A 21,795-nucleotide genomic window follows, 5' to 3' on the forward strand; every position below is an offset into this window, starting at 1 on the left:
GTGATACTGATGCTGCTCATTTTTGCCCACATTTTGAATCACAAGGTTCTAAATTAGTGGTTTGAAGTCCTACATGCGTAATCACTTGGGGAGCTCAATTAACACCCAGCAACAGACTAATTATTAATAAATCAGAAACTTCAATATTAGGCTTCAATCACTGGCAATTTTTTTTTTTTTTTTGAGGTGGAGTCTCCCACTGCCACCCAGGCTGAAGCACACTGGCACAATCTTGGCTCACTGCAAGCTCCACCTCCGGGGTTCATGCCATTCTCCTGCCTCAGCCTCCCGAGTACCTGGGACTACAGGTGCCCACCACCACGCCCAACTAATTTTTTTGTATGTTTAGTAGAGACGGGGGTTTCACCGTGTTAGCCAGGATGGTCTTGATCTCCTGACCTCGTGATCCGCCGGCTTCGGCCTCCCAAAGGGCTGGGATTACAGGCATGAGCCACTACGCCCGGCCAATCATTGGCATTTTTAAAGGTCCCAGGTGATTCTAATGTGAGGTCTTTACAGACATCTTGTAAGTTGAAAACTATAAAGTGTAAAATTGTCTTTGCCTCCCTTTTGGAAACCGCAAATGAATGTCAAAGTTGGAACAGAAGTAGAAAGCATACAAAAATGAACTTGACAATACCCATCTACCGATCCGTGATAGGTATTTGTGTACAACTTGACCTACTTGACTTTTAAGGTCAGTTTGCTCCTATTATTATTAAGAATAAGTTCTAGTACAATGATGGCAATATTTTTCATTGACAGCAGTTCACCCATTGAGTGTTGATACCATGGGTCTGAGTGAAGCTGAGGATGGAAGAAACACAGGGTGAGGGAGCGGGATAGTTTGCCCCTTCAAGGACTGACAGGAAATAACACAAAAGTGGGGGGGAGGTGGGAAGAATAAAGTCCACCTTCTGAGTAAAGCAAAGCAAAGTGTTCTCAGCCAATCCAAAGTTCACTGAGATTACTAAACAAGAGGGTACAGCAAGGGTTCAGGTCCCTTAGAAATGAAAGTAAATGATTCTGAATAGCTGAGATACTTGCTGAAAGCTAAGGGAATATGGAAGATAAGTGGTGGAAGGAAGTTATAAGTGACTTTATGATGAAATGCTGAAACAAAAATTTTATCTCGTGTGTCTCATTTCTTACTGCAACATGTATATATTCTTATAGCTTATCTTAAATTTCTTTTCTCTCTCCATATTACATATATATTTTTTTAATATTATTTTTTTTTAAATGGAGATCGCATCTCCCTCTGTTGCCTAGGCTGGACTCAAACTCCTTGGCTCAAGCCTCGGCCTCCAAGGTATCTGGGACTACAGGTATGAGCCACCATCTTGGCCAAATTTTTAGTTTTAAGAGGCATGGTCTCATTTGTTGCCCAGGCCAGAGTGCAGTCACATGATCATGACTCACTGCAGTCTCCAACTCCTGGGCTCAAGAAATCCTCCTGCCTCAGCCTCTCAAATAGCTGGAACTACAGGCGTGAGTCACTGAACCCAGCCTCCTATGCTTTACAATTTTGTTCATAGAATGAGACAACTGAGATAGAATCATGACAGAACTACAAGAAGAATGAGCATCAACTAGAAAGCTAGATTTGCAGCTGGATGCAGTAACCACAAGAGTTTGGGTCAATTTTTTCCCATCATATAAAAGCAACTCTAAAAGTAATAGTTATCTTCATTTCTGAATAAAAGTTTCTGATTCAATAGCTCTAGAATTGTCCTGAGACTGCACTTCTAACAAGTTGTCAGGTAATATTGACGCTGTTGTCTGGGGATTTCACTTTGCAAACCACTTCTCTAAATAATACTCTAATGCACTTTTTTCCTGTCTGCTTAGAGAAATGATGAGTGTAGTCTTGTTTGCTAAATGTGAAAATTACAAAACTACCACTGGGGATGTTTTTTTTGGAAGTTTATTGGAAGATTAACATGTACAGATATAGGGCAGGCAAAAAAAAAGAGACTATATAATTGTTTGCTGGTGTATTTTTGTCTGTACAGCATTTGAACACCCTTTCTATGTTTGTGGAATGTTCTGCTGTGTGATTCTTCATGGTCTCAGAATCTATGAAGTCTAGACATCTGTCTTCCCTGCCCCTGGTAGAGCACAGGCACATGATCTCACTGTTCTATGGTGGTGGTGATCACGGGGATCGTCTCTAAAACAAGGGGTGCCATCCAGTGTCCCGCTGCCGCAGCCACACCAGCCTCATCAGATTGTTCCTCTGTCATCATTTTTGCCATAGTTCTGATTGACTGGCCATTTTAATCACTGCCCACTTTAAAAAAAAAAGATTCTCTAATCTTGCCAGAGTTTCCATGAACTATATTTCTTTTCTGTTCAAGTTAGAGTAATGTATATTGCTTGCAAAATAGAAGCTAACAGAAACCAAAGCATAGGCCAAGAATGATACAGATTACAAGCAATACAGTTTACAATGGAGTCATTTTAATGATAAGCAAAATACTCTTTCACTTAGGTGAAATGTCACTTCCCAATGCTTACAGATCAAGTATCCAAAGCATTTTTTAAAGTGGAAGGTAAACAAGAATCACCTTCCTCTAAATTCTGAAATTCTGTACTCAAAGATGACTCTTAAATTTGGTTTCACCAGAACTGATCAAATGGGATAAAAGTATAAGATGCAGGAAAGCTGATTGTCTAGTAGGCTAGAGTCTCTCTTTCACTGTATTTTGCTGAGTGGGAGATGGGTTCTCCTCAGGCCAATAAATTGTAAAGACAGACTCTTCTCTAAGCAATATATAAAATGCAATGTTTTGATGTTGCAACACCACTTTTGTAGTACACCTGCTCACCATGCCAAAGATGACAACAGGTAGGACAAAAATAATAGTCCTAGGGACTCTGTATCCTTCACTGTTGACTAAAGTGAAATGCTTTTTAAATCATTTTGAAGAAAAATTTTTAACCGTGTTTTCATTTGACTATAGTTATCCTCTGATTATTGCACATTTAATACTCTGCTTTATATATTTAGCTTGAGGGGATTTTATCCCATTTCTCAATATGGCAGTAAAAAAGAATTCTATGAAATAGTCCAATAAAATGTGTATCGTATATATTTAAGGTGTGCAACATGGTGTTTTGATGTATGTATACATAATGAAATGGCCACAACTGTCCAGCAAATTAAACTATCGATGACCTACCATGATTACTGGTGTGAGTAAGCATGTGCGCGTGTGTGTGTGTGTGGTGAGAGCACCTAAAATCTACCCTCAACAAATTTTTATACGCAATGCAATGTTATCAACTACAGTCCTCATGCTGTACATTAGCTCTCTAGAGTAATTTATCCTATAAAAGTGCAGTTTTCTACCCCTTGACCTAATACTTTCCATTTCCTCCTCCTTCCTGCTCCTGAAAACCACCATTCTTCTCTCCATTTCTATGTGTTTGACTTGTTCTAAATTCCACATAAAAGTAAGCTCATGCGTATTTTCCTTTCTGTGTCTGGCTTATGTCACCTAGTATAATGTTTTCCAGATTCCGGGTCTTTTTTAGGAAAAGAGATTTTAAGGAGAAGTAAAACAAAAGTTTGTGTTGGTTAGAGACTTAGTTTTGTTGTGGACAGATGACTTGTGTGTGTTTTGGGACTTAGAATAGGTAGTCAGGTACAGTTTCGGTCTTGGAGAAGGCCAGAGACCATTCACTGAACCAGCTATTTTATATCTTCTTGGGCCCCACCATGATTCTCTGACTCTCTGCATCTTCTTTAATCTTTTTTACCTTTCTATTAGCCCATTTTCATGATGCCAATAAAGACATACCCAAGACTGGGAAGAAAAAGAGGTTTAATTGGACTTACACTTCCACGTGGCTAGGGAGGCCTCAGAATCCTGGAGGGAGGCAGAAGGCACTTCTTACATGGTGGCAGCAATAGAAAATGAGGAAGAAGCAAAAGTAGAAAGCTGTGATAAACCCATCGGATCTCATGAGACTTATTCACTATCACAAGAATAGCACAAGAAAGACCAGCCCCCATGATTCAGTTACCTCCTCAAGGGTCCCTTCCACCACAGCGGGAATCCTAGGAGATAGAATTCAAGTTGAGATTTGGATGGGGACACAGCCAAATCACATCATTCCACCCCTGGCCTCTCCAGATCTCAATTCTTGATTTCTGTGCAACGGCAGGCTCAACACCACATGGAAGCTGTCAAGGCTTGGGACTTCCACCCTCTGTAGCCACAGCCTGAGCTCTATGTTGTCCTCTTTCAGCCACAGCTGGAGTGGCTGGGATACAGGGCACCAAGTCCCTGGGCTGCACACAACACGGGGACCCTGGGCCCAGCCAATAAAAATCACGTTTTCCTCCTGAGCCTCTGGGCCTGTGATGGGAGAGACTGCTGGGAAGTTCTCTGACACTGCCTGGAGACATTTTCCCAGTGGTCTTGGGAATTAACATTTGGCTCCTTGCTACTTATGCAAATTTCTGTAGCTGACTTGAATTTGTCCTCTTAAAATGGGTTTTTCCTTTCCATCGCATTGTCAGGCTGCAAATTTTCTAACTTTTATGCTCTGCTTGCCTTATAAAACTGAATGTTTTTTACCAACACTTACCTCTTGAATGCTTTGCTGCTTAGAAATTTCTTCCATCAAATACCCTAAATCGTGTCTCTCAAGTTTAAAGTTCCACAAATCTCTAGGGCAGGGGCAAAATGCCATCAGTCTCTTTAATAAAACATGACAAGAGTCTCCTTTGCTCCAGTTCCCAACCAGTTCCTCATCTCCATCTGAGACCACCTCAGCCTGGATTTAATTGTCCATATTGCTATCAGCATTTTGGACAAAGCCATTCAACAAGTCTCTCGGAAGTTCTAAACTTTCCCACATCTTCCTGTATTCTTCTGAGCCCTCCAAACTGTTCCAGTCTCTGCCTGTTACCCAGTTCCAAAGTTAATTCCACGTTTTGGGGTATCTTTTCTGCAGCACCCCACTCTACTGGAACTAGTTTACTGTATTAGTCCATTTACATGCTGCTGATAAAGACATACCTGAGACTGGAAAGAAAAGGAGGTTTAATTGGACTTACATGTGATTGGGGAGGTCTCAGAATCATGGCAGGAGGTGGAAAGCACTTCTTACATGGCAGCAGCAAGAGAAAATGAGGAGGAAGCAAAAGCGGAAACCCCGATAAACCCATCAGATCTCATGAGACTTACTATCATCAGAATAGCACGAGAAAGACTGGACCCCAGGATTCAATTACCTCCCCCTAGGTCCCTCCCACAACACGTGGGAATTCTGGGAGATACAATTCAAGTTGAGATTTGGGTGGGGACATGGCCAAACCATATCAACCTGTACAAACCAGAGAGTGCCATAACTTCATCACCAGAGGATCTGAAAAACTCCTTCACTCATTGATTAATAGCCTTGCTTGTCTGAGCCTAAGAAAAAGAATTTTGCTTGGAAGGTGGGATGGTAGTGAGCAGGGCTGGCAAATGTTTGGCAGCCTTTCTCAGAGTGGTCTGAGACTTAGCAGGAAATGAATGCTCAGTCTCAAATACTGGCAATATAATTTAGGGAAGCATGAGGTTATGGATGTGGCTTGTAGAATAGGGATTATATTCCTCTTGTTATGAATTAGACTGTCCTTGGTCAGGTTAGCTGGTCAAGAAAAGTAACCACTTAATAAAAATAATTCTCTTTTAAAATAACAAATGAATTTCAACTCACCACAATAAAAATATCAAATAATTTTAGTTTCTCCAATAGTTACCTCCAATTGTAAAATTGTTAAACACCCCCTTCTTGCTATTTTACTTTGGTAGGGATCTTTGAAAAATACTATAGAAGGCTGGGGCTTTCTTAGCCATTTGCCATATAACAAAGCCTCCTTTATCTATAGACATACGAATTTATGACACTTATCACTAGGAGGGCTTAGTGCCACAAGCCCTCCCTTTGGGTTTGTCTGTTTCTTTATGATATTGGTGATCTTTGTTGATTTTGTGGTTGCCTGGTCTCTATGTATTTGGCTTGAATGTATTTCCTTAGTGCCGTTTTTATTTGAAGGGAGGTGAGATTCAAAAGCTAGATCGTGTGAGTTTTTGGTAGCCACTCTACTGAGTCTAAATTTGGGGGAAATTGGGGTTGTTTTCAGTTTATATTTTTCTTTTTCCTCAGAGATCCTTGTTCTAATAAATTTTGTTTTTAAATTTAAAGACAGGGCTTTGGAAAATTTTAAGTTAAAACTTGATCTGATTGTTGCCTTAGGAAGGACATTCTATTGAGTCAAAGATGGTCTGCAAAGGTGGAGAAAGAGAACCCAATAAAAATGCTTTACATGAGAGATTATTGCAGCTAAGATTAGAATAATGCTGGTGAAGACGGTAAGCAGCTAGATTCAAGACACATTTTGATTGCAGAGTCAATAGAACATACTAAACAATTCTATGTGAGGTGTGAAAGAAAATGAGGAGTGAAGTGCCAAAGAATGGGGCACACTCAAATTCTACAATGTAGCCATTAAAACCACTGGACAAAGTGGGATAATATCTTGGTGGGGACAATGATGAAAAAAGGAAGCAAATTATATAATCAGATGGAAGTGACTTCAGAAGAGAATGCACAGGGAATAATGGTGACAAAGCGAAGATCTGTCCTTCCTCTCTGACCCCATGTGTCAATGGAGAGGCAAGAAAAGGAAATGTCCATTTAACTGCTTTTCAGAAAAAAGTGGTATCAAGTGAAAATAGGTGTCAGACAAGAGGGGGTAGAAAAAGATATGTTAGAGAGAGGATTCGAAATATAAAGGCATTTATACACAATAAAATGATACTAAAGGGATACAGGGACCGCAGCTGTAAATGAGGCTATAGGATGAGAGTTTGTAAAGGAATAGCACTGGAGGTACTCTAATTATGGCACTATTAGTTAAAACTATTATGGAAAATGGCTTGAAGGTGCATTTTAATGATGAGGGATGAGCAATGTTAAGTTGGAAAATCTTGTTTAAAGGCTCAGTTACACAACTTACCAGTGTCAAGGTTCCAACTAGAATGTTAGCATGATAGGAGGCATATCCTATGTTGATGAGAAGGTATGCATGGTCTGTTTTACACATTAACCTGGTAGGTCTTTTGTAATTTCTACATTTATTGTTGAGTAGAGTAATTATGACATCAGAAGGAAATCATCCAATCATGGTTTCTGCTTTTCTTTTAAAATTTCTTCTCACTTTTATCAGTCTTTTACCTCTTCTCACTATCTAGACTTCTTTTGTCTCACCTCTCCTCTGTTATATAGGTTCTGGTATCTTGTTTGATGTACTAATTTTCTAACATCTTATTTTATGTTTGAAACTAATTTTTGACAATTTTGTAGCCCAGAATCTTAAAAATGCTTAACCACAGTGGTTCGTGTCTGTAATCTCAGCGCTTTGAGAGGACAAGTTGGGAGGATTGCTTAAGCCCAGGGGTTAGAGACCAGCTGAAGCAACATAGTGAGACCCTCTCCTATAAAAGAGAAAAGAAACAAATACCTAACTGGAATATAATTCTTGTGCTGAATCACAGCTATCAGAACATCAACCATTCACATTTTTGAAAGTGAACATTGCTTTCTAGATGACCCCAAAATCATGTGGGCCTATTCATTTCTCTAGTAATGCCACCTTGTGACATCACTAATGACATAATGTCTGTATCTATACAGTGAGCCTCACATATGCAGAATAAGGCAACATTTTCAAGCAAAACCTGAAATTTTGTGGCACAGCACCTGGTGAGACTGTGGGTTTGACAAATATCTCATCACTTTATCATCAAGTTAAACACTATTCTTTTTTATTAAAGCTTAATAATTAAAGCTTAATTCTGCAAGTGAAATTTATATATACTGCTTTATTAGTACATATATGACACTTTGTTTTCAAACATTGCCATAGCCTGTTTGAAGGAACTTGAGCTTCAGAGTTACAAAATTGCCTCTGCTATGATGGAGAAGAGGAGGAAAAAATGCTTAGATAAGAGCAATTTAACTTAAATGGAGGAAGTGGTGAGTTTTGTTATGTTACAGGCTCACTGAATCCTGAGCAGGTCAAATGTGTCAAATAGCTTCATTGAGAGACTGGATTTCAATACTAAAAGTTTTTATATACCATTAGCTTTGATGGAGAAATTGAAAAGGATTGCCCTACGTCAACAGTGTTGCTTTGCTAAGTGTGCTTTGCAAAGTACAAGTATCTGCCAAGATGGTAACAATTAGGAATTACTTTTTGATAGCAGCCTTCTGTTACAAACTTAATTAACATAGAATTTTGAATGCTTGCAGTGTCTATATTGACAAAAGGACAAAGACTTTTTGAGCCAGCTGACTGGGCTTTTTACAATGGCTTTTCAAGATTGCAGATGCCGCCTACAGAGACGACAGTCATATTTGAGGTAACATTGCTCATTCTTGGAACTCTTTACATTTAATTTTTTTATTCAATGTTTGCCTTCTCATTGAATTATAGGCTTCATAAAAACAAGGATCATATTCTTGGAATTGTGCATAATCTGTGGCATGTTATAGCCTCTCAATAAATGTTGGTTGAATGAATAATCTAATTTTAATTTAGGAAGATTATTCAAACTGGCAAACTGTGTTAAATAATGCATTGATTTATTCTATTACTCAAACTTCAATTAGCAATAAAAAACAGAAAATGAGCAGGAAAAAATAAATTTAATAAATAGCTTAGCAACTTTATTCATTAGTTTCTACCTTATCTTTCTTTAGTAAATCTATTCCTGGAGATAATTTTGATCTGAGGGCTATGTGATCAACAGTGAATGGTCCAATGGGTAGCAAATAGAAAAAGCCAAGAGTCTAAAAATTGAAAAATTACACAATCAATTCCCAAAATATTTATATGTACAAAAATAACATTTGATATTGTTTGAGACCTTTATGTGTCACCTGTTAAACACTGGAGAGTTATTAAAATCCCAGTATAATTTCATAATGCAACACATAAAAATAATTCTGAGTGCTCTTGCAAAATATTTCTTAAGCCATATTTGAGGGGTTCAGTTACTTCACTGGATATTGAACCTTTTGAATAATTCTATTCTAATTCCATATCTATGGTGTTGTGTGTATGCATATAAGGGGGAACAAACTTACTTTGTTATGAAAATGTTTTTTGAAAGATATTTCTCTCTAAAATAGAAAACACAATCAGTCAAGGAATGTCTAACGGGATAGTAGCTGAAAAAGCTGAAGTTAGTTGGGACTTAAATTGCATGCAAACATTTAGAAATCAATAGTTCATTATGGAGGTTTGCTTCAAAGTTAAGTACCAGGTATGCTACAAAAGTTTCAAGAAATAGGTCATTAGGCATACCTATCAACAATTATGTTCAATTCATAGCCAATGAAATACAAGAACAAAAAAATTATGTCCCAGAAAAATAAACTTGACTCTTCCAGTCCCTTGTTAGGAGCAAAGGTGCATTACCTAAAGCCATCAGGGCTGCAGACAATGCTGTGAAGTTTATCCTAGATATATTACCATCTTTGAAATCAACTCAGCAGTTTTGCTTTTTCTGAAAAAACTACTTCTGGTTAGATACGTGAAGCCAATCATAAATTCCTAAAATTTTTCTCTGAGGGGAGATGGTTGGATGCAGGGTATTTACAATGGCCACTATTTTGCAAACCCATCTTTAAAGAGAAATGCTTCATGAATGTAATATGGTGAAGACAGGGGCCATTGTTAATGTAGGGGTTAATGGAAAGCTTCCCTTTCACCCTCTGAAGTTTTGCTGGAAAATCAACTCATAAAAGGCAGACTATTAGAAAAAAAAAGGCTTACAAATTTATTGAACTGGATAGCATAGGGGAATCATAGTAGAATGATTACCCAATAACCAATGAGGTGCAGATGATAATATACCCATCTTTTTAGAGGAAAGGAAGATGGGAATGTGTGTATAATTTTAGGAGGGTAGTAAATAAATTTTAGGGGAATTCAATGGGCTTGAAGAATATACAATGGCCTGGGACAAAATCTGTTGGCCTTACAGGGCAGACAATGGTTTGTGACAGAAGTCTGCCAGTTGTTTTGACAGACTGCAGTCCTTCTTCCTGAGGTATTAGTTCGGTTAATGAAAACTCAGGAAAGAAACAGTTTTTTTTTCTTTGTTTGTTTTTTCCTTTAGTAGTTCTGGACTTTAGGCAGATAAGGGAACTTTAGAGAACAGCTTTATTCTGTGCTGTGGGAGAGACAAAGGATTGAGAGAGAGGAGCTGGAAGAGAGGGGTATTGTGAGAGAGAGCCTCTGGTTTCTTCGGTTTAGCATGTCAAAGCACCATATTTTGGGAAATTGGTGTCTGAGCTTCAGCATGAAGAGCCTACTCTCAGTAACTACTGGCAGTGCAAGGTCCTTTCAATGATTACTTTTACTAATATGAACTTAAAACATTCCAGTGAGGCAGGTAAAAACCTCAGTTAAATGAGTGGGAACAGAATTACAGAAATGTGGAGTTTTGTTTAAGTAAAGGGGAACAAAAGAGCGCAATCCCATCGATTTTGATGCTGACAGTGATTGAGGTATTAGTGGTGTTAACAGCTTTAACAGCGGAGCACCCAGGCAGGACCAGAAATTCTTTCCGAGTTTGACGAGTGGGAAATTACAGCAGAGAATCTGGAAGAAGAATAACCAATAGATCAGGAAAAGCAATACTTAAATTCACTTCTGAGCCGAAATTGGGCTTTTTGGGGGATGGGCGTGGCAAACAGCCGTCGAGTTCCTTAGGAAATAATTAGGGACATTTTCAGCAGCTCCCGCCACCTACTACGTCCGGTTTACTGCGGGATCCACAGAATGGAAGTTGTCCGCCAACAGGAAGAATGCCTCTTCCCTCTGCAGGGCTTCCTTTCCCCCATCGAGGGCCCCTGGGGACCACAGGTCCCCAGCGGGTAGGGCGGAGGCGTGGCCTTGCGAAAGTCAGCGGAGGTCACTCAGCGCTCACAGCCTCCTGCCAGCGCGCTCTGTGTTTCTCTGCAGCCCCGAAGCTCACCAATGTAGCAGGCGCCCCAAGCTCAGTCCTCAAGAAGCCATGGCGAAGTCCAGGGGCCGTCTGTACCTTTGGATGTGCTTGGCTGCTGCGCTGGCATCTTTCCTGGTGGGATTTATGGTGGGTAAGTGAACGAAACACTCTCTCCTGACTCCGGGGCTCGTGATTCTCTGCAGAGATAAAGGGAGAAATCCTGGAGCCGGAAGGGATTGGGCTGTGCGCTAGCCCTGGCCGGCTGGGCTAGATATGATAAACTCTGCAAATTTCAGCAAAACTAGAAACCAGATGGAATGTATTTTGGGCTTCCTAACAGACAAACTGTGCTTGAAATTCAAATTTATTAAATGTTCCCTGAGTTCACTAGAGACAACCTACAGCTGTCACTATCTGCAGGGATGAAAAAAAATCGTTTTATTTCCAAGCAACATGAGTGAGTCAAAACTTTCAACTAATACGGGCAGCACTAAAAACAAAGCAAAACGAAACAAAACAAAACCCTTTTCTATATGTAAATAAATATTTGTGGAATGTTCCCTATGTGTCAGGGACTAGATATCCAGGGAAGAACAAGAAAAGCCACGCCTTCATGCATAAAGTGAGAAAATGAAAGAGCTTCTCTTAAATAAAACTCCTTTTAAGCATCTCAAAATTATATTACATATCAGAATTTACAGGTTTTCTGCATTTAATATGAACATTATTTTTTAAAGCTCACCATGATCTATTTGTCAGATAAAGGCTTTTTGTGGGGAAGGAGAGAGGGGTGGCTTCTGGTTTTAATAAAGTCGAAGTGATTTTGTGTATATGTGTGCATGTTTGTGTATTTTTTTCCTCAGCCTGGTTTATTAAGCCTCTCAAAGAAATAACCACTTGTATGCGCTATCATCAAAATATACGGTGGGAACTGGTATCTGAAATGAAAGCTGAAAACATCAAATCATTTCTTCGGTAAGTTTATTTACGTATTTGATCTTAAAAATCATGTTTAAAATATCACAGTGAGAAGCATATTATACCTGGTGATATGCATGAGGACAGTCTTCTCTGTGTGAAATTACATATTAGTCATCAACTTAACTTTTTTTTGTTTTTTTTTGATGTCTCTATGCCACTCTTAGGGTGAAATCTGTTACAATGTTATAAAAGTAGGTGTTTCTTCCCTAACTTTATCTAACAAAAAGTATCTGGTTGGCTTATTAAGAGATGTTTCAACTTCATGTAACTTTGGATCTCACTGAATGTTATTCTTTGTTCATCAGGGCCTGGGATTTAATCAGCAATTTTTTTAGATACCGTATTCTGTCAGGGGAAGTTAGATGCTGGTTGACTAAGTGATTTAGTGGAAAAGTGATCAAAGTGTCTGATTCTGTCTGCCAAAAGTTAAACCTTTATCCCATCTTGCAGGTATAAATTTGTTGTTTACAAATAAGACAAAATGAAACCAAAAACAATCATTGCAATTCCTCCAGCTTCTAACCATGAAAAACAGTGGAAATTGGGGGAGTCATCATAAACTCCTTAAGAACAATGGCCATGATATTTATTTCTGTATTCAGACTCTTTCAAATGGGTGTTAATTTTTAAAATCAGCTTTAGTGAAGTATAATTTACATAAAATAAACTGCATCCCTATAAAGCCTACAATTTGAGAGTTATGACAGATGTATGCTATAGTGAACATACCACCTCCTCCATCACGCTACAAAAATATTCCATTATGCCCTTTGCAGTTTATTCCCCATCCCCCTCCATCTCTGGCACTAGGCAATCACTAATCAATTTTATATCACTGGAGATTCATTTGCATTTCCTAGAATCTTACTTAAATGGAATCATAGAGTATATGCTCTTTCGTATGTAGCTTCTTTTACTCAGAATAATGATTTTGAGATTCATCTAGATTGTTGCATGTATTAGTAGTTCATTATTTTTATTGCAGACTAGAATTCCATTGTATGGATATACTGCAATGTATAGTTGATGGAAATTTGGGTTGGTTATAGTTTTTGGCTATTGTGAATAAAGCTGCTATGAACAGATGTTTACAAGTCTTTCTGTGGATATGTGGTTTATTTCTCTTGAAATGATTGAGTTTGATGATAAGCATAAGTTTAACTTTTTAAGAAAATGCCTAAGATAAGTGAAAAGTGGTGGCATCATTTTGCATTTCTACCTCAAAATAAGGAAATCAGTATTCCAAAGAGATATATGCACTCTGATGTTTACCACAGCAGTATTCACAATAGCCAAGATACCGAATCAACCTGATGATCAACTTCCATCAACAAATATTATGGTGTATATACAGGATGGATTTTTACTCAGCATAAAAAAGAAAGAAATCCTATCATTTGTAGCAACACAAATGGAACTAAATGTCATTATATTAAGTGAAATAAGCCAGTCACAGAAAGACACATATTGCATGATCTAACTCATATGTGGGAGCTAAAAAAAATTGATCTCATGGAGATAGAGAATAGAATGATGGTTACCAGAAACTGGAAGGGTAGCGAGGAGGATGGACGATACTGAGGGGTTGGTTCAATGGGTTCAAAAATACAGTTAGATAGAAGGAATAAGATCTAGTATTACATAGCACAATAGGGCAATTATAGTTAACAATAATTTATTGTATGTTTCAAAATAACTAGAGTGGATTTGAAATGTTCTGAACTCAAAGAAATGATAGGTGTTTGAGGTGATAGATATCCTAACTACTCTGATTTGATCATTACTTATTGTATGCTTCTATGAAGATATCACATATACCCTATAAATGTGTACAAGTAGTAGGTAGCCATAAAATTTAGAAATAAAGAAATAATTTTAGAAGTCTATTCATGGCTTTGGCTTATTTTGTATTTAGATATAAGTTGTTTTCCCCCTGTGGAGTTTTTGGTTTGCTGTTGTTGTTGTTGTTGTTGTTGTTTTGAGACAGAGTCTCACTCCATCACCCAGGCTGGAGTACAGTGTTGCAATCTCAGCTCACTGCACCCTCCATGTCCTAGGCTCAAGGGATTCTCCCACCTAAGCCTCCTGAGTAGCTGGGACTACAGACATGCATCACCACACCCAGCTAATTTTTTTAATTTTTGTTTATTTGTTTATTTTTTGTTGTTGTTTTTGTTGTTGGTAGTGACAGGGTCTCATTATTTTGCCCAGGCTGGTCTCGAACTCGTGAGCTCAAGTGACATACCCACTTCACCCTCCCACAGTGCTAGGATTACAAGCATAAGCCACCATCCTCAACCCCCCTATGGAGTTTTTAGAGTTCTTTATATAGAGTTGACTCTTGAATAGTGTGGGCATAGCGTGCTGACCCCCCATGCAGTCAAAAATCCACACATAAATTTTAACTCCCCCAAAACTTAACTATTAATAGCCTACTAGTGACCTTAGCAATAACATAGACAATTAACATGTATTTTGTATATGTATTATGTGCTGTATTCTTACAATAAAGTAAGCTAGAGAAAAGAAAATGATTTTTAAAAAATCATAAGAGAAAAGCATTTACTATTCATTAAGTGAATGTAGATTTTCATAAAGGCCTTCATCCAGTATTCACATTGAGTGGGCTGAGGAGAAGGAGGAAGAGGAGCGGTTGGTCTTACTGTCTCAAGGATGGCAGAGGCAGAGAAGGTAGAGAAGGGGAGTCAGGAAAGGCAGTCACTTTCTGTTGAATTCATAGACATCATGCCTGTTTTTTACCTTTTCTTTTCTCTAAAAATATTTTTATACACTACCAGTTCTTCTTCCATCATTTGCTTTAGTTTTGTGCCTGTATCATAGAACGGACCGTGTTGTAAAAGAAGTCAAAAGCAGTCTTGAATAATGGAAACCCTTCTGCCAGATTGTCTAATATCATCTTGTTTTCTGGCATTGCTTCTTCTGTCTTCTTCCTCATCATCTGGTACTGGTTTAGAAGTATTCATCTCCATCAAATCATCTTCTGTTAATTTTTCTGGTGTCTACTACCTTTTGAATTTTTCCAAGATTACTGTCATGAAACCCTTCATCCCTCAAGCTTTTTTTTTTTTGCCATATTCACAATCTCTTTCATGATTACCTTGTTTGGCTCTGTCATCAATCCTGTGAAGTCATGTCCGCATCTGCACACAGTTTTCTTTAGCAGGAATTTGTTGTGTTGGGCTTGATGGCTTTCACAGCATTTTCTATAACAATGATGGCATCTTCAGTGGTGTAATTTTTTTCAAAATTTCATTAAGTTCTGTCAGGGTTCTCTTCCGTAGTATTGACAATCCTTTCCATAGAGTGCAGTGAGCCTTAAAATTGTTATTATGACCCCTTGATCTAGGGGGCAAATTAGAGAGATGTGTTTGGGGGCAAGTAGACTACTTGATCTCAGGGTTTCTGGGTAGCCAGACGTGTCTTCCCATACCAAAAGGATTTGAAAAGGCAATCCCTTCCTGGCAAGGTATTTCATGACTGCAGGAACAAAGTATGTGTGGAATCAATCTAGAACATTGGTTTCTGTTGTCCAGGCCTTCTTGTTGTACAACCAAAAGACTGAAAGCTGCCGTTTATCTTTTCCCTTCAAGGCTTGGGGGTTAGCAGCTTCATAGATAAGGGCAGCCCTTATCATAAACCCAAGTGCATTTGCACAAAACAGTAGAATTTGCCTATCCCTTCCAGCCTTAAATCTCAGTGCTTACATCTCTTCCTTACTCTTAAATATCCTTTGTAGCATCCCCCTCCGCCCCCAGGATAGGGCATTTTCATTTGCATTGAAAAACCTTTTCAGGCAGATATGCCCTTTCTCCTCAGTAATTTTCTTAATGTCATCTGAAGACTTGTCCACTGCCTCTTGGTGAGCAGAAGCTGCTCCTCCTCTTATCTTGACACGTTGAAAGTTAAACTTCTTTCTAAATTTATCAAACCATCTTTTGCAGGCATACTATTCTCCACCTTTACCTTCCGTTTGCTTTAAATCATCATAGAATGACTTTGCTTTTTCTCAAATCACATTAATTAGAGTCTATAGATATGCCTTTGTTATAGCAATCCTACACCCACATAAAAGCTACCTTTTCAATACAAGAAAAAAAGGTAATTTGCAAAAGAACAAGGTTTTCACACTTGTTGGCATAGCTGCCATGACAGCTTCAGAAATTTTTCCGTTTTATTTTTTTTTTAACAATAGTCCTTATGCTGGATTTATCTTGAAAATGGAGGGCAATCACAGCTGCACATCTCAGTCTAGGATATACCAAGCAATTCATCTTTATATTATGATGTATCATTAGTGGCATTTTGAATGGATCCCATGGTGTTATTCAAGGTTTACAGTATTATACTAAACACGGTGAGAACTACATTAGAACCATGGGAGATCATTCTTTAGACTGCCATAAGCAATTTACTGGAGAAACAAACTGTTCACGTAGTGATGATTAGGGAGATGCTTAGTATCATACAGTGGTTTAAGCAGATAGTCATCACACAAGCTCACTGCAAGAGCAATAAGCTGTTGCTACAAATGTATTCCTGAAGTACACAATTTATTACAGTTAATTTTACATAATTATGACTTTATATTGTATTTTTATGTTTGTTTACAGTTCTCTAGACTGCAAATGGCACCATGTAGTCTGCAGGTGTATGCATATATTTTGATACATTTTAACTTTTTATAATAGATTCATGTTATTTTAAAACAGTAAATGATAAAATACTTTTACATGTACTGCATGCATTCATGACAAACCTCTTCTTTTTTTTATATTTCTAGGCTATGTGGTTCATTTATGAGTTTTTTTTTAAATTGCTGCAAATCTCAAAAAAAATTTCCAATATATTTATTGAAAAAAATTCATATATAAGTGGACCCATGCTGTTCAAACCTATGTTTCAAGGGTCAATTCTATTCTAGATTCTAGATACAAGTCTTCTGTTGGAAATGCAGTGAACAAATATTTTTTTCCAGTCTGTAATTTGTCTATTTGCCCACCCTCATTTGCAGATCAGAAGTTAAAACCTTATTTTGATGAGGTGTAATTTATCAATTTTTCTCTTTTTGGATCATGCTTTTGGGTTCATATCTAAGAACTCTCTGATCTGGACTTTGACCAATTTTGTCTTCTTTTTTCCCCCAAAGGTTTATAATTTACCTTTTACGTTAAAGTTTCTGACCTATTTTGAGTTATTTTGTGCATAAAGATATAAGGTTTAGGTTGAGTTTATTCTTTTGCCTGAGAATGTCCAATTGCTCTATCACCATTTGTTAAAATGTTATCCTTCTTTCATTTAATTGCTTTTGCACCTTTGTTAAAAATTGGTTGGGTGTATTTGTGTGAGTCTATTTCTGGATTCTCTCTTTTGTAGTGACAGAGTCTTATTCTGTTTCTGGGTTTTATATTCTGCCCTATTTATCCAGTACCGTACTGTCCTGATTATTAAAGTGATATAGCAGATTTTAACAAAACATAGAATGATTTCTCTTACCTTATTCTTTTAAACTATTATTGTAGCTATACTGTATCCCTTACCTTTTCATTTAAAATATATAATAAACACATATTTGTCTAAAAAACTATTTGTGGAGCTTTGCTAGGAATTACAGTAATCCTATAGAGCTATTTGGGAATTCTTGACATGTTTGCTGTGTCCAGTCTTCTATTACATGAACGTGGTATGTTTCCAATTGTAGATCATCTTTCTTTTATCAGCATTTTGTAATTTGCATGAAGCAGATGCTTTATATGCTTTGTTAGATTTGCATCTTTCATTTTCTTTGGAGCAAATGCAAATTATATTGTGTTTTAATTTCAATTTCCACATACTCTGTTGTTAGCATATAGAAATGCTGTTGTGTTTGTGTATTGATGTTGCATCCTGTGGCCTTGCTGAACTCTAAGAAAGTTTTGTTTGTTTGTTTGTTTTGGTTTTGGGGGACTTTTCTGAGACAGAGTCTTGCCATATTTCCCAGGCTGGTTTCAAACTCCTGGGATTAAGCGATCCTCCCACCTAGGCCTCCCAGGGTTCTGGGATGACAAATGTGAGCCACTAGACTTGGCTGGAAGGTGGGAAAGAGTTTGGTTTGTTTGTTTGGTTTGGTTGGTTTCTACCTCAAAATAAGGAAATCAGAATTCCAAAGAGATATATGGACTCTGATGTTTACCACAGCAGTATTCACAATAGCCAAGATACCAAATCAACCTGATGATCAACTTCCATCAACAAATATTATGGTGTATATACAGGATGGATTATTACTCAGCATAAAAAAGAAAGAAATCCTATCATTTGTAGCAACACAAATGGAACTAAATGTCATTATATAAAGTGAAATAAGCCAGTCACAGAAAGACACATATTGCATGATGTAACTCATATGTGGGAGCTAAATAAATTGATCTCATGGAGATAGAGAATAGAATGATGGTTACCAGAAACTGGAAGGGTAGTGAGGAGGATGGACGATACTGAGGGGTTGGTTCAATGGGTACAAAAATACAGTTAGATAGAAGGAATAAGATCTAGTATTACATAGCACAATAGGGCAACTATAGTTAACAATAATTTATTGTATGTTTCAAAATAACTAGAGTGGATTTGAAATGTTCCGAACTCAAAGAAATGATATATGTTTGAGGTGATAGATATCCTAACGACTCTGATTTGATCATTACTTATTGTATGCTTCTATGAAGATATCACATATACCCTATAAATGTGTACAAGTAGTAGGTAGCCATAAAATTTAAAAATAAAGAAATAATTTTAGAAGTCTATTCACAGCTTTGGCTTATTTTGTATTTAGATATAAGTTGTTTTCCCCTGTGGAGTTTTGTGTTTGTTGTTGTTGTTGTTGTTGTTGTTGTTGTTTTGAGACAGAGTCTCACTCCATCACCCAGGCTGGAGTACAGTGTTGCGATCTCAGCTCACTGCAACCTCCATGTCCTAGGCTCAAGGGATTCTCCCACCTCAGCCTCCTGAGTAGCTGGGACTACAGACATGCATCACCACACCAAGCTAATTTTTTTTTAATTTTTGTTTATTTGTTTATTTTTTGTTGTTGTTTTTGTTGTTGGTAGCGACAGGGTCTCATTATTTTGCCCAGGCTGGTCTCGAACTCGTGAGCTCAAGTGACATACCCACTTCACCCTCCCACAGTGCTAGGATTGCAAGCATAAGCCACCATCCTCAACCCCCCTATAGAGTTTTTAGAGTTCTTTATATAGAGTTGACTCTTGAATAATGTGGGCATAGGGTGTTGAAACCCCATGCAGTCAAAAATCCACACATAAATTTTAACTCCCCCAAAGCTTAACTATTAATAGCCTACTAGTGACCTCAGCAATAACATAGACAATTAACATGTATTTTGTATATGTATTATATGCTGTATTCTTACAATAAAGTAAGCTAGAGAAAGGAAAATGATTTTTAAAAAATCATAAGAGAAAAGCATTTACTATTCATTAAGTGAATGTAGATTTTCATAAAGGCCTTCATCCCATATTCACATTGAGTATGGTGAGGAGGAGGAGGAAGAGGAGCGGTTGGTCTTACTGTCTAAAGGATGGCAGAGGCAGAGAAGGTAGAGAAGGGGAGTCAGGAAAGGCAGTCACATTCTGTTCAATTCTTAGACATCATGCCTGTTTTTTACTTTTTCTTTTCTCTAAAAATATTTTTATACACTACCAGTTCTTCTTCCATCATTTGCTTTAGTTTTAGTGCCTGTATCATAGAAAGGACCGTGTTGTAAAAGAAGTCAAAAGCAGTCTTGAATAATGGAAACCCTTCTGCCAGATTGTCTAATAACATCTTGTTTTCTGGCGTTGCTTCTTCTGTCTTCTTCCTCATCATCTGGTACTGGTTTAGAAGTATTCATCTCCATCAAATCATCTTCTGTTAATTTTTCTGGTGTCTACTACCTTTTGAATTTTTCCAAGATTACTATCATGAAACCCTTCATCCCTCAACCTTTTTTTTTTTTTTTTGCCATATTCACAATCTCATGATTACCTTGTTTGGCTCTGTCATCAATCCTGTGAAGCCATGACCGCATCTCCACACAGTTTTCTTTGGCAGGAATTTGTTGTGTGGGGCTTGATGGCTTTCACAGCATTTTCTATAACAATGATGGCATCTTCAGTGGTGTAATTTTTTTCCGAATTTCATTAAGTTCTTTCAGAGTTCTCTTCCATAGTATTGACAATCCTTTCCATAGAGTGCAGTGAGCCTTAAAATTGTTATTATGACCCCTTGATCTAGGGGGCAAATTAGAGAGATGTGTTTGGGGGCAAGTAGACTACTTGATCTCAGGGTTTCTAGGTAGCCAGAGGTGTCTTCCAATACCAAAAGAATTTGAAAAGACAATCCCTTCCTGGCAAGGTATTTCATGACTGCAGGAACAAAGTATGTGTGGAATCAATCTAGAACATTGGTTTCTGTTGTCCAGGCCTTCTTGTTGTACAACCAAAAGACTGAAAGCTGCCGTTTATCTTTTCCCTTCAAGGCTTGGGGGTTAGCAGCTTCATAGATAAGGGCAGCCCTTATCATAAACCCAAGTGCATTTGCACAAAACAGTAGAATTTGCCTATCCCTTCCAGCCTTAAATCTCAGTGCTTACATCTCTTCCTTACTCTTAAATATCCTTTGTAGCATCCCCCTCCGCCCCCAGGATAGGGCATTTTCATTTGCATTGAAAAACCTTTTCAGGCAGATATGCCTTTTCTCCTCAGTAATTTTCTTAATGTCATCTGAAGACTTGTCCACTGCCTCTTGGTGAGCAGAAGCTCCTCCTCCTGTTATCTTGACAGGTTAAAAGTTAAACTTCTTTCTAAATTTATCAAACCATCTTTTGCAGGCATACTATTCTCCACCTTTACCTTCCGTTTGCTTTAAATTATCATAGAATGACTTTGCTTTTTCTCAAATCACATTAATTAGAGTCTATAGATATGCCTTTGTTATAGCAATCCTACACCCACATAAAAGCTACATTTTCAATACAAGAAAAAAAGGTAATTTGCAAAAGAACAAGGTTTTCACACTTGTTGGCATAGCTGCCATGACAGCTGCATAAATTTTTCCTTTTTTTTTTTTTTAACAGTAGTCCTTATGCTGGATTTACCTTGAAAATGGAGGGCAATCACAGCTGCACACCTCAGTCTATGGTATACCAAGCAATTCATCTTTTTCTTATGATGTATCATTAGTGGCACTTCGTATGGATCCCATGGTGTTATTCAAGGTTTACAGTATTATACTAAACACGGTGAGAACTACATGAGAACCGTGGGAGATCATTTTTTAAACTGCCGTAAGCAATTTACTGGAGAAACAAACTGTTCACGTAGTGATGATTAGGGATATGGTTAATATCATACAGTGGTTTAAGCAGATAGTCATCGCACAAGCTCACTGCAAGAGCAATAAGCTGTTGCTACAAATGTATTCCTGCAGTACACAATGTATTACAGTTAATTTTACATAATTATGACTTTATATTGTATTTTTATGTTTGTTTACAGTTCTCTAGACTGCAAATGGCACCATGTAGTCTGTAAGTGTATGCATATATTTTGATACATTTTAACTTTTTATAATAGATTCATGTTATTTTAAAACAGTAAATGATAAAATACTTTTACATGTACTTTATGCATTCATGACAAACCTGTTCTTTTTTTATATTTCTAGGCTATGTGGTTCATTTATGAGTTTTTTTTTTTAAATTGCTGCAAATCTCAAAAAAATTTTCCAATATATTTAT

The 21,795-nt window shown here is 37.6% G+C and overlaps 1 protein-coding gene and 1 non-coding gene across 2 annotated transcripts in view; both read left to right on the plus strand.

Moving 5' to 3' along the window:
- LOC129485369 (N-acetylated-alpha-linked acidic dipeptidase 2-like) overlaps window positions 1-21,795 on the plus strand; it is a 61,545-nt gene that overhangs the window by 26,441 nt on the left and 13,309 nt on the right. Inside the window, exons 2-4 of the mRNA XM_063642025.1 lie at window positions 8,317-8,426; window positions 11,039-11,172; window positions 11,885-11,996. Of these exons, the coding sequence (XP_063498095.1) occupies window positions 8,374-8,426; window positions 11,039-11,172; window positions 11,885-11,996 (299 nt within the window). The 5' untranslated portion in view covers window positions 8,317-8,373. The remainder of the gene's footprint in view (window positions 1-8,316; window positions 8,427-11,038; window positions 11,173-11,884; window positions 11,997-21,795) is intronic.
- LOC129485567 (small nucleolar RNA SNORD56) lies at window positions 735-805 on the plus strand. Its single transcript, XR_008658706.1, has one exon. It is a non-coding gene; the product is annotated as a small nucleolar RNA SNORD56 (small nucleolar RNA).

This window comes from Symphalangus syndactylus, chromosome 6, assembly GCF_028878055.3.
Source record: "Symphalangus syndactylus isolate Jambi chromosome 6, NHGRI_mSymSyn1-v2.1_pri, whole genome shotgun sequence".
NCBI lineage: Eukaryota > Metazoa > Chordata > Mammalia > Primates > Hylobatidae > Symphalangus > Symphalangus syndactylus.